General features: G+C 33.2%; 1 protein-coding gene across 2 annotated transcripts in view; it reads left to right on the forward strand.

Annotated features, from left to right (window-relative positions):
• LOC128166499 (choline O-acetyltransferase-like) overlaps window positions 1-12,023 on the forward strand; it is a 106,864-nt gene that overhangs the window by 82,996 nt on the left and 11,845 nt on the right. For both annotated transcript variants that reach the window (XM_052831704.1, XM_052831705.1), the window contains 4 exons: window positions 208-261; window positions 363-543; window positions 2,313-2,490; window positions 2,580-2,889. In XM_052831704.1, coding sequence (XP_052687664.1) covers window positions 208-261; window positions 363-543; window positions 2,313-2,490; window positions 2,580-2,889 — 723 coding nt within the window. The remainder of the gene's footprint in view (window positions 1-207; window positions 262-362; window positions 544-2,312; window positions 2,491-2,579; window positions 2,890-12,023) is intronic.

Here is a 12,023-nt window from a genome sequence, read left to right on the forward strand (position 1 = left end):
ACTGTTGCGTTTATTTGCAAAATATATTACGATTAACCGCAAACTACATGTATAATTGTGTTAAAACACAACAACTGTTGTCTTCAAATGCAATCATTTTTGGCAAACGCAATCGTGTTGCGTCAAATTTAACGCAAAAAAAATTCTGTCTACTGATCTGGCTTCAATAAGCTGCCGTACATTGCTTAGTCTTTTAATCATTTTCAGATACGCAGCCAGACTGATATCAGGAATACTTGATTACAAAACAATCATAGATGCGTAAGTAAAGAACAATGGTGTCTGCATAATGACCACTGCATCATATATAAAAGATCAAGAAAACACATGTAAGTGTTAACATGAATAACTTTGATTTCCAGACGAGGATTACCTGTGGATCGTGCACGTCATAACAAGAAAGGCCAACCCATGTGTATGGAGCAATACTACAGATTATTTACGTCTTACAGAGTCCCCGGAATAAAAAAAGACTCCCTTATTTCCAACAACAGTAAACTACTTCCAGATCCTGAACATATAATCGTTATCTCAAAAAATCAGGTAAATTCTATAGAAAACTGTCCGTAGAGTTTTTTTGTCGCTATGTCATTTTTGAACTGTCACGAACTGCTACAAGATTTGATTCAACGCAAGGAAAGAAGAAAATTTTTAATAGAATAATCACTATATAAGTAATATTTGTAAAAATATCCACAAATTCTGCAAAAAATGTTTTGCATTTTACCGCGCGTGCAAATCGTTTGTACCATATTGAGACTCTGACATTATAAAAGATGCTCATAATTCAAAGAAAGGGTTAATGTGTGGTCTGTTTTCAATCTGAAATAAATACAAGAGGCTCACCTGAACAACAATAGCAATAATTAAATCAGCTTTATGAAGTCAATAATAATATTTTTTCTAAGAGCTGCTTATCTACAGCTTTTAGTAAAAAAATGCATTTAAAACTAGATTTCAAAGTAACGTTATGAACTTTTTTATTTTCATATAACTATTTCTATTTACTACCACGAGGTTTTAAAATTTACAAATAGCAGCCATGCATTATTCAATAGGTGTAATATTTGTGTGAGATATTCACCGATTGGAGAAAGATCAGCTGAGTTTCTGGTGATAACTATAACCACCGATTTTTTTTTATATGAATTATAAATATGACTTGTTCTGTTATAAAGTACAAACATGTCATAACTTGTAAACTATTTACACATACATTCCCACTGAGCCGGGTAACATGAACATTACCATATAATGTTGTTCTTCAGTCTGTATGATTGTATATGGTTTGATGTATTGATCACCCCAAATGTGTAATCTGTATTAATTTTTGCTGAAAATATATTGTTGCCAAATTTAAAACTAGTTTAATTTACTGAAGAGTGAATGAATAAGAAGATAACTTCACTATTGTTGTTTGGAATTTCTATTATAAAATTTTCTTAATATGCATAGAGACGAACAGCGTTCATACTTAAAGTAGATTACAAGCCTTCGCAAATGAAATTATTTAATGTTTGAAATCTATGTATACCTCGTATGGATGCAAAGCTCATGCGCGCATGAAATTCGGTTAGTATTCAGGTGTTAGGTTGAAAAAATAAATTTCACATCTTTAAAAAAAAAACAGATTGTGCATTGTGAACTTTACTGTGATTGGAGAGATTTACGATTCAACTTCTGATGATTAATGAACTCGTCCACCATCTGGATAGTTAAGGGTCATGTTCAATCAGTTACATAACTTATTCCGAAAATCGCTCAAACTATTGAACCTTAGCAATAATATTTAAACCAATAAAACTATTTGATTTTTTTCCAATATGAATTTTGATTATGCTTAGAGGACCTAGGAAGATTTAATATGCGTTTTTTAAATATAATAATTAACACTGAAATATATAAGAACATTCTGCACTATTACCTGTTGCGGAGATTAAATGTATGTGTTGTACATGAGGCTTTCTGTTTGAAGCTTACTAGGCTAAAAGGACACTGACATACGGGGTCCTGTGACCCCCTAAAACAATAATAATAATTAATGATAACATTAGATTTCCGATACATTTTAAAATAAATAGCGGCACTTGATACTGTAGTCGTTAAATGTTGATTACTTAGTCATCTTCTATTATAACGAACTGTTCTATAAGCCAAACAACAAATTCAAACCAATTTTCAAATGCTAAACAAAAATGCAGAATACCTAGCGCTTAAGGGATAGACAGAAAGAAAACCTATGAAAATCTGTTTCCATCAGCAAGTACAGCAGATGTTATAAGTGTTTGACTTTAATATTAATATCTTTTCAGTACTTTGTGCTTGATGTCATTATAAATTTTACACGTTTGAGCGAAGAGGACATTTATACACAGTTGAGTCGTATTTGTAAAATGGCTGAAGAAAATAAAGACGATGTTGATCCTGTCGGGATATTAACGGCAGCATATAGAGACAAATGGGCGTTAGCAAGAGGAAAACTTATGGAAGGTTAATAATAGATTAGATGTCTGACTTTTTTTTAAAATAATACACAATGTCAGTTGATTTGGTTCACGATTTAATATATTATTTTCCAGAATCCACCAATCGCGATTCGTTAGATGCAATAGAACGATCGATATTTGTTTTATGTTTGGATACGGCTGCTCCTGTTATTCCCAGTCATCAAAATAGCATTAAAACTATAAGTAGTGTTCGAGACGATGTTTCTCTCGCAAGTCAAATGTTACATGGACTTGGGACGCATATAAACAGTGCAAACCGCTGGTACGACAAAACTATGCAGTTTATTATCTCAGAAGACGGGGCATGCGGACTGAATTACGAACATTCACCTTCAGAGGGAATAGCTGTTGTTCAACTGATAGAACATCTTCTAAAATATATGTGAGTTATAGTATGTTATATTTAGGGTCTTCCGTTTCCAACAGAAGACCCTCTTGTTATTGTACGGTTTCTTTTTCTTTATTTTTATGTTTTTTCTGACTTTTTTGGAGCGTTATTTCTCAGAAACTATTCAACCGATTTGCACCAAATTTTCAGGACTCATAGAGCTTTATGATCACCACAGATTCTTTAACTTTCAAATAATGACGTCATTTCCAGTTTTAAATATTGGGGTCCACGCATCTCCTCCGAAACTAATTAAGATTAGGGACCAAGAGGGCTTTAAAGTCCCTTTATAATAATTCTTATAGAAGAAAGAATGTTCATTGTACAGCTATTTATCTATACAGTATAATACCTAAGTCATATGTTACGTAATTAGGTGGTTTAATAAACCAGAAGACCAACATTCTAATCATCAATATCTAGAAAAAGGAGAAATATTTTGAAAAGCATTGTAGAAGAAGAGTTGCAGATAAAACCCGGAGGGCTTTATGAAATTGGATCACGTGACCAACCTGTATTTATTATAGCATTTAATGATTTATTTTTGACGTCATCGTGTTAATAAATGCTGTCAGGTGAGCAGACAAATTGAATAACGCGCGTTAGCGCGATATGATAATTTGTCTGCTCAACTGACGGCAGTTATTGACACGACGACGTCAAAAATGAATCATTTAAGGTAATTGTCCATACGTCACAAAACAACGTCTGACGTAATTCACGCGTTATTACGTCTTATCCGTGCCCGATCTAATTAAGACCTAACGTTAAAAGGTGTATATCAAAACAAAAATATCAAGCTGACATAGAAATTGATTCAAAACAAATATATCAAAAATCATGACAACTGCAATCAATTAGGCCTAACGTGGTATTAATCAGCGAAATAACATGACTGGGTTGTGTCGATTGCGTACTCGTTTTGAAAATATAGACCGCTTACTTGCATAAACATCAATCCATTATAAGATTGAATTTAATCCCATTCTTTGAACATTAATCCCTGAAAGTCTATAAACATCCAAATTAAAATCCTGACCGAGATCTATATTCCAGTGCATAAGGGAGATAAAAACACAAGGGGAAATAATTTGACCTATATCATCTTTATCCTTATTCGCTTAGCAACGAACATAGATTTATTTTCCACAAAAAATGTTTTTAGAATTAAAATCATGCGCTGAAGAGAAGTTGTTTCATTATAAGAACAGTCTTTAAAACCAGTAAAAAAAGTTTGAATAAAGTTTAAATAGAGGTTTTGTTTTGAAGGCATATATCTGGTAGTTAGCATTATCCACGCATGTGACTGCAATTTCTAAATACCGATCTCGATCCATAATACTTACCGATATCCAAAGAAACCATCTTTTGCGATTTAAATAATACAGATTAATCAACAGTTTTTTTAAAATCATGTTTTCTATTTAACAATAATCAAAATATATATTTTAGAGTTATGAAATAATAAACCTATGCACAGTTTAATTTTTAAGGACCTTTTTTTCAAAATATATATTTTAATGATTTTACCAAAAATATGCCAATTGTGATCCTGAAAAGGCCGGTCCCTTAGGTAATTTTATTTCTAATTGATTAAGGGCGTTAAGGTGTAAGTAATGTCAAAATTTTAGAGAATTCTGTACGTAAATAAAATTGTAAGAGCTTAATTCTCTTTGAAAAATTATTCATTTTATCTAATTTGTATGCAGATTTATCATTTTTTAAAATAAATAAGCATGTGTAACATAAAAACTTTTGTTTTGAAAGAATAATTACTTTATTTTACATAGGATATAAGTCAAAAAATGATTTTTTGAAAATCAAATTTCAGGCTTAGGCTTATATTCTTTATGTATGAGAAAAGCGCCATTTTCCGCAATCGGTTCTATTTTTAGCAACGGCCCTAGCTTTTATAATACCGATGGACCAGCAAACAGGGTAAAATTTGATATGAACATATCCTAAGATACACGTTTGAAAAATATGAAAAAATTCTGTACGCATTTTATTTATCTAGTGGGGTATGGACCATTACCTTAATGCTTACATGTATATTAACATTTCCTTACCGATGAAATCAATTATTAACTTAAATAAATCAATACAAATTGCAGATCACGGAGGGAGTAAATTAGTAACAGCAAGAACAGCTGTTTTATAAAATCCGGTTCAAATTGGTTATCACATAGACTGTTGAGTTGAGAATGATAAGCATGAAAGTATAATCCATGAAAAACAACTCTTGAAATTTGCTTTCAACAATTAAATCACATTTTTTGTTGAATAATTGTAAAACATGCTGTTTTGACAACAGGTATATATATATTTTTAACCGATAACAGAGAAATCAATGTTTGGAAAGTTCTTATGTAAATTACATGTAAATTCATACGCAGTGATTTTTTGTTGCATTTAGAGGCATTTAAAGATCACAAAATTTAATGAAAACACAGTAGAATGTAAATATATCCCGATATACAAATGAAATCTTATTTCTTAAATATTTTTTTATTTTATATATATTTATATAAAAAGTCACTCCCGTCACATCAATGAAATCGAACAACCAATCGGTGAGGACTATAATAATCGGCATTCAAAATTAGCACGGCCCGGCAAGCAAACTGGCACGCTGTTAGTAAAACGATAATAGGTTCCGTGTGTCATCGATAGCAAGATTTTTGTCCTGCCGAGATGGCCGAGTGGTTAGAGCAATGGACGGGAGACTTCAAGTTTGCGAATTGTAAGGTGAGCTCATTAATTTTGGCTGATCGAATACTACCGAGCGTGTTTACTATTTAAAGTGAACCTCCGGACTCTCTGTCTTCTATAGACAAACTTTATGATTATACTTGTGTTTATTCTACTTGTTCTGTATATATAGTATTTAACTATTACAAAGTGTAAATAACGTTTCAAGCGGGGATTTCAGCCACGTCTAGTGGTCGCCATCTTGGCGGATCACAGAATTTGTTTGTAAACAGGAAATATCGTAAAAAACTGTTGAAATTATTGAATTTATCCATGATAACTGTGGTGTTGGTAGTCTGCTTGCATGTGTCCCGAAATCGGGGAATTTTTATCTAAAATAACATTAGAAGGGAGAGCCCCCTTACAGTACCTCTTTGAAGGGATAAAATTAGGTCATAACAAATTTGAGTGTCATTAAGTCGTACCTAGTTCGATCGTCGTTAGTTTCATGCACCTGCCTGCTTACATCGAAGATGCAGAAATTGAAATGTCTTTACGATCTATTGGGGTTGAACTTTTGTTCCCAATCAATAGGAGATTCTATCCTGGAACAACAGACTGGAATAGCAGACAGTAATCGGTACGCAAAAATCAAACTACCTGAAAACATGACCTCACTGCTCTATACTATAAAATTCCAGAAAAATTATTACAGATGTATTCATAATGGCCCGTTAAAGGTGTGTTCTTTGTGTTACGCAAGTGATCATCTTTTTTAGAGCGTGTCCAAAATTCGCCTGTTTTAAAATAATACAGGGGCCAGGGTCAATGTGCAAGAACATGCAAGTGTGTAAGATGTGATGATTGCGGTGAATATGAACACAATTGTTCGTGTCGCATGAGTGAACAGAGTGGAAACGAATCGGGTGACAATCAAAATACTGATTGGGAAGAGAACTCTGAAGAGGTGAATTTAGAGAACGATGACGAAGTACACAAGGACGAAGAGGCAATTGAAGGGAAAACGGAAACACCAGTAGATGTTCTAGGAACACATGCCCCAGTGAAATTAGATCAGGAGAAAACGGTAAAAAAGAAGAAGACCAAATTCAAAATGAAATTCTGACCGAAATCATTGATAGTGAAATGCGTACAAGTGACAGAGATAAAGAAAGTTCAGAATCAGATCCTAATACAGAAGTGATGATAACCTGAAAAAAGAAGAAGAGAAAAAACGAAAGATAAAAGCAAAACCGACTCGAAAAAGAACAAATTAAATGGAGCGAATACTATTAAATTTTTCATTTTAGCAATGGTTTTTAAAACCTCATGGAACTGTAACGGTTTGGTGAACATTGATAAAATGAAAATGGTGTTTAGTTTATTTGACGAAAAAAATACGATATTGTAGCATTGTATGAAACTCACTTGAAAGATGATTTTATTGATAATTATAAACATTTGTGGAATGGTGTTATTTATCACAATAGTATAAATGTTTCCTCCAAAGGAGGAGAAAAGCATTTTCAATAAGGAAAGATATTAAATCAAATATTGAAATGGTAAATGGATTTGATGGTAGATTTTTGCATGTCAAATACATGGAAAATGACAATAAGTACATATATGATAGTATAAATGTATATGCGCCTAATGATGTTAGAGATAGGGTAATGTTTTTAAAAATTATTACAAATGTTTTTCCACGTTCTACAGAGCTAATCATTATGGGAGACTTTAATAATACTCTTAAGGGATAGAAAGATGGGGTAAAACAGTGCATAAGTGTGACCAGAGTTACAAAGAATTGATAGAAATGATGACTGAGCATAATGTAGTTGATATTTGGAGACAAAGAAATGAAAGAAAAAAGGTTTTTTCTAGGAAAGTTATTAGAGAAGGGATGCTTGTACAAAGTAGAATTGATTTTATTATACCTGCACTTTCTCTAGAAAGTTCGGGTATATTGTTGCTACCCTGTTCCGTCCGTCCGTCTGTCACGTTTTACTTTCTCAAACTGCTCTTACATCTTATAAAACAGCAAACTGAACTCTTGGAGTTTGATTTGGGGTGTCATGTTGTTTTGTTAAAAGGTTTCAAATATTCTCTGGTAGTCCTGGGGGTCAAATAATTGGTAAAAAAATGACTTCTTTAACAAAAACCTTCTTCCTCGAACTCCTCCTACATTTTCAATAGTAGACAAATCATCTCTTGGAATATGTTTTAGGGTATCCTGTGAATGCGCAATAAGGTTTCGGAATTTTCAATTTTGTCTTGGGGGACATTTAATGGCTAAAAAATGACGGGGTTTTTTTTTAACAAAAAAAACTGGTTATAAACACGTCATTTTTTTGTAGTAGCCAAATGATCTTCTAGAATATGATTGGGGGTGTCATATTGAAGTGTGATCAGGTTCCAGAATTTATTTTTTAAAGCGGGGGACTAGTGGGCAACAAGAAATTACTTTTTTTGGCAAAAAAGTATGGTCCCCAGAACTCCTCTTATAACTTTTGTAATAGCTACCTCATCTCTTGGGATATAATTGGGGCTATCCTATAGATGTGCAATAAGGTTTTAAAAATTTAAATTTTATCCAGGGAGTCAAATAGTAGCAAAAAATTGACGTATACCATTCGAAAAAACATAGATCACAGAACTCCTCTTATGATTTAATGAATAGACACACCCCCAAACAAACTCAAATATGAACTGTCGCCCCCCCCCCCCCTTTCCCCGGATAATTTTCTGGATCCGAGCATGTATTCCTCCTCAAACTATAGATTAAAAAATGTTATTCTTTAAAAAAAATTACATTACACCTTGCATAATTGACAAATGATCTATTGAGATATGATCAGAAGTAATATTTCTACCTAGGGATTAATAACTAATATTCATCGACAAGTTTAAATTAATAACAATATATTATTCAAATTATAAATGTTTGAACTCCACATCCACCCCCCCCCCCCACCCCCCCCCCCCTCCAATCAAACCAGGTTCTAATGATTCAGTCTTTTTACATTCTTACATGTGTACAGTAGCAAATTTTAAATCATTTCTTGATTGCTTTTCTTTCCTAATTCACATTAACAATTTGGAAATTGCTTAATTGCTTAATTTAATTTTTGAGATTTATAAACAAAATGTTATATGTATGTGTATTCACCTTTTTGGGGCAATTGTAAAGTCTCCTTAACGAAGCAACAAAGCAGTGTCATCATTAGGCTAGGAATTACCCATATGGATCAAACACTACATATGAATAAGATAAAATACTTTATTATTTCTAGTTCTAGAATGTCAGGGTGTCTCCAAGGGGGCATAACCTATATACAATTTCATGCGCAATGACACAAAGAGCAAAAATAAACTGTATGGTTTAGGAACGATGATCTCAAAAGTTATCAAAATATACAGTGTATCATCATTTCCTATTTCATTGGGGGGGGGGGGGGGGGTTAAAGACAACATATTTGATGCATTATAATACGTTAGGAAAGAAAGACCCCTTCCTTCCTATTATAACTCATATAAAAAATATAAAGTCTCTACACTTACTTATACATGTAATACACAATTCAATTTAATATGAAATTATTACAGGGTCAATATGGGGTCAACTCAATAGTGTAAGTCTGACATATGAAAAAAATAACTTTTGCAATTACAATGACAGAAACTTTACAAATGCGATAGGATAGGTAACGATGATAAGCTTATTTAAATATTAAAAGATGATGATACGGTATGCTAGCAAAGGGAGATCACTTATTTAGAAAGTGAAAGTAATACTTATGTACATACAGGTGTCTCATAATATTGTGCTACTATACTGTACATGTATTATGCTTACCTATATTGGTCAACATCATATTAATGATAATCCAATTAGAGCACAATATGAATCCCTTTAGCTGATCATCACAAAAGAAATATTTATGCAAGTTAAATAATCCTTTTCTGCATATGAAAAACACATACCTACATGTATGTATGCTCACTATACACCACGTGAGACCCATCAAATCGAAGAGCTGGGTAAAACTACATGTAGTACCCGCTTTTGAGACCTGTAGACCTGTGTTGTGTACGGAACTTCAGACAAAGATTAGTTATTTGTAACATGCATGTATTTTTATGAGCTATTCTGCAAAACCCCTTGCATTATTTTATTAGGTAAATAACAGCTTTAATGTGGTGCAGGACACCTGCATATTGTGATTTATACTTCCTATTGAAATAAACAATAAAGTAGAAATATAATATCTTCCCCAAAAATAATGTTACCTTACATTGAAGCGCAATGTGTTAGAGCAATTACATGTCTGTAAGGGCATTGGAGGCCGAGGTGTTTAAGTTTTTTGTAATTTTACTATTGATAAAATTGAATTTTCATGGGGAGGGAGAGGGACTGAACTCCTCACTCCCACCCCTTTTCTAAATCCGTGCACACGATTATGTACATGTAGGCAAACAGAAGCAAATCTAAAGCCTGCAACCGCCGCGGAGAGGGGGTATACCGTATAGCCGGTTTTTTTGGCAGGACACAAATTTGGTGGATTTGGGTCTGCAAGGTATATCATTAATTTTGGCGGATGTCATTTTGGTGGACTCAAATTTTCTTACATTTAATATTTTTTACTGGTATCATTCATTTAAAATTTTTGTTAGAAAATACACAAGAATGAAATCAAATTCTTTATTCAAATATTTACAAATGTGTCATGAGTACTCAGAATTACTTAGTAAACGCTCTGGCCAAAGGGATTTCATCTTCAAGATGAGCCTTTAAAGTGTTAGCGATCCCGGTCTAAAAGACAACATATTTGATGCATTATAATACGTTAGGAAAGAAAGACCCCTTCCTTCCTATTATAACTCATATAAAAAATATAAAGTCTCTACACTTACTTATACATGTAAAACACAATTCAATTTAATATGAAATTATTACAGGGTCAATATGGGGTCAACTCAATAGTGTAAGTCTGACATATGAAAAAAATAACTTTTGCAATTACAATGACAGAAACTTTACAAATGCGATAGGATAGGTAACGATGATAAGCTTATTTAAATATTAAAAGATGATGATACGGTATGCTAGCAAAGGGAGATCACTTATTTAGAAAGTGAAAGTAATACTTATGTACATACAGGTGTTTCATAATATTGTGCTACTATACTGTACATGTATTATGCTTACCTATATTGGTCAACATCATATTAATGATAATCCAATTAGAGCACAATATGAATCCCTTTAGCTGATCATCACAAAAGAAATGTTTATGCAATTTAAATAATCCTTTTCTGCATATGAAAAACACATACCTACATGTATGTATGCTCACTATACACCACGTGAGACCCATCAAATCGAAGAGCTGGGTAAAACTACATGTAGTACCCGCTTTTGAGACCTGTGTTGTGTACGGAACTTCAGACAAAGATTAGTTATTTGTAACATGCATGTATTTTTTTGAGCTATTCTGCAAAACCCATTGCATTATTTTATAGTAAATAACAGCTTTAATGTGGTGCAGGACACCTGCATATTGTGATTTATACTTCCTATTGAAATAAACAATAAAGTAGAAATATAATATCTTCCCCAAAAAAAATGTTACCTTACATTGAAGCGCAATGTGTTAGAGCAATTACATGTCTGTAAGGGCATTGGAGTTCGAGGTGTTTAAGTTTTTTGTAATTTTACTATTGATAAAATTGAATTTTCATGGGGAGGGAGAGGGACTGAACTCCTCACTCCCACCCCTTTTCTAAATCCGTGCACACGATTATGTACATGTAGGCAAACAGAAGCAAATCTAAAGCCTGCAACCGCCGCGGAGAGGGGGGTATACCGTATAGCCGGTTTTTTTGGCAGGACACAAATTTGGTGGATTTGGGTCTGCAAGGTATATCATTAATTTTGGCGGATGTCATTTTGGTGGACTCAAATTTTCTTACATTTAATATTTTTTACTGGTATCATTCATTTAAAATTTTTGTTAGAAAATACACAAGAATGAAATCAAAGCATCAAATTCTTTATTCAAATATTTACAAATGTGTCATGAGTACTCAGAATTACTTAGTAAACGCTCTGGCCAAAGGGATTTCATCTTCAAGATGAGCCTTTAAAGTGTTAGCGATCCCGGTCTCCTTAAATCCATTGCGAATAATGTCAGGTGAATTACTAAGAAATTTGCCTGAAGAGAAAATTACGACTTTTATTTAACTGCATAAATAAATACGTTTAAATTAAATGTGCCACAGCCTTACCGTTAGCGTTAATTGTACCAGTAATTAAAAGAACAAAGAATACCTGAGAGTGTCCCTGCGAAGACGGCCGTGATCTGGCGTTAATCTCCAAGCCCCGCTATTTCGACACGCTTTGATCCTTCCGAAGCCATTGTCCAGTTTGACACGGG

The sequence above is a fragment of the Crassostrea angulata genome, chromosome 10, assembly GCF_025612915.1.
Source record: "Crassostrea angulata isolate pt1a10 chromosome 10, ASM2561291v2, whole genome shotgun sequence".
NCBI lineage: Eukaryota > Metazoa > Mollusca > Bivalvia > Ostreida > Ostreidae > Magallana > Magallana angulata.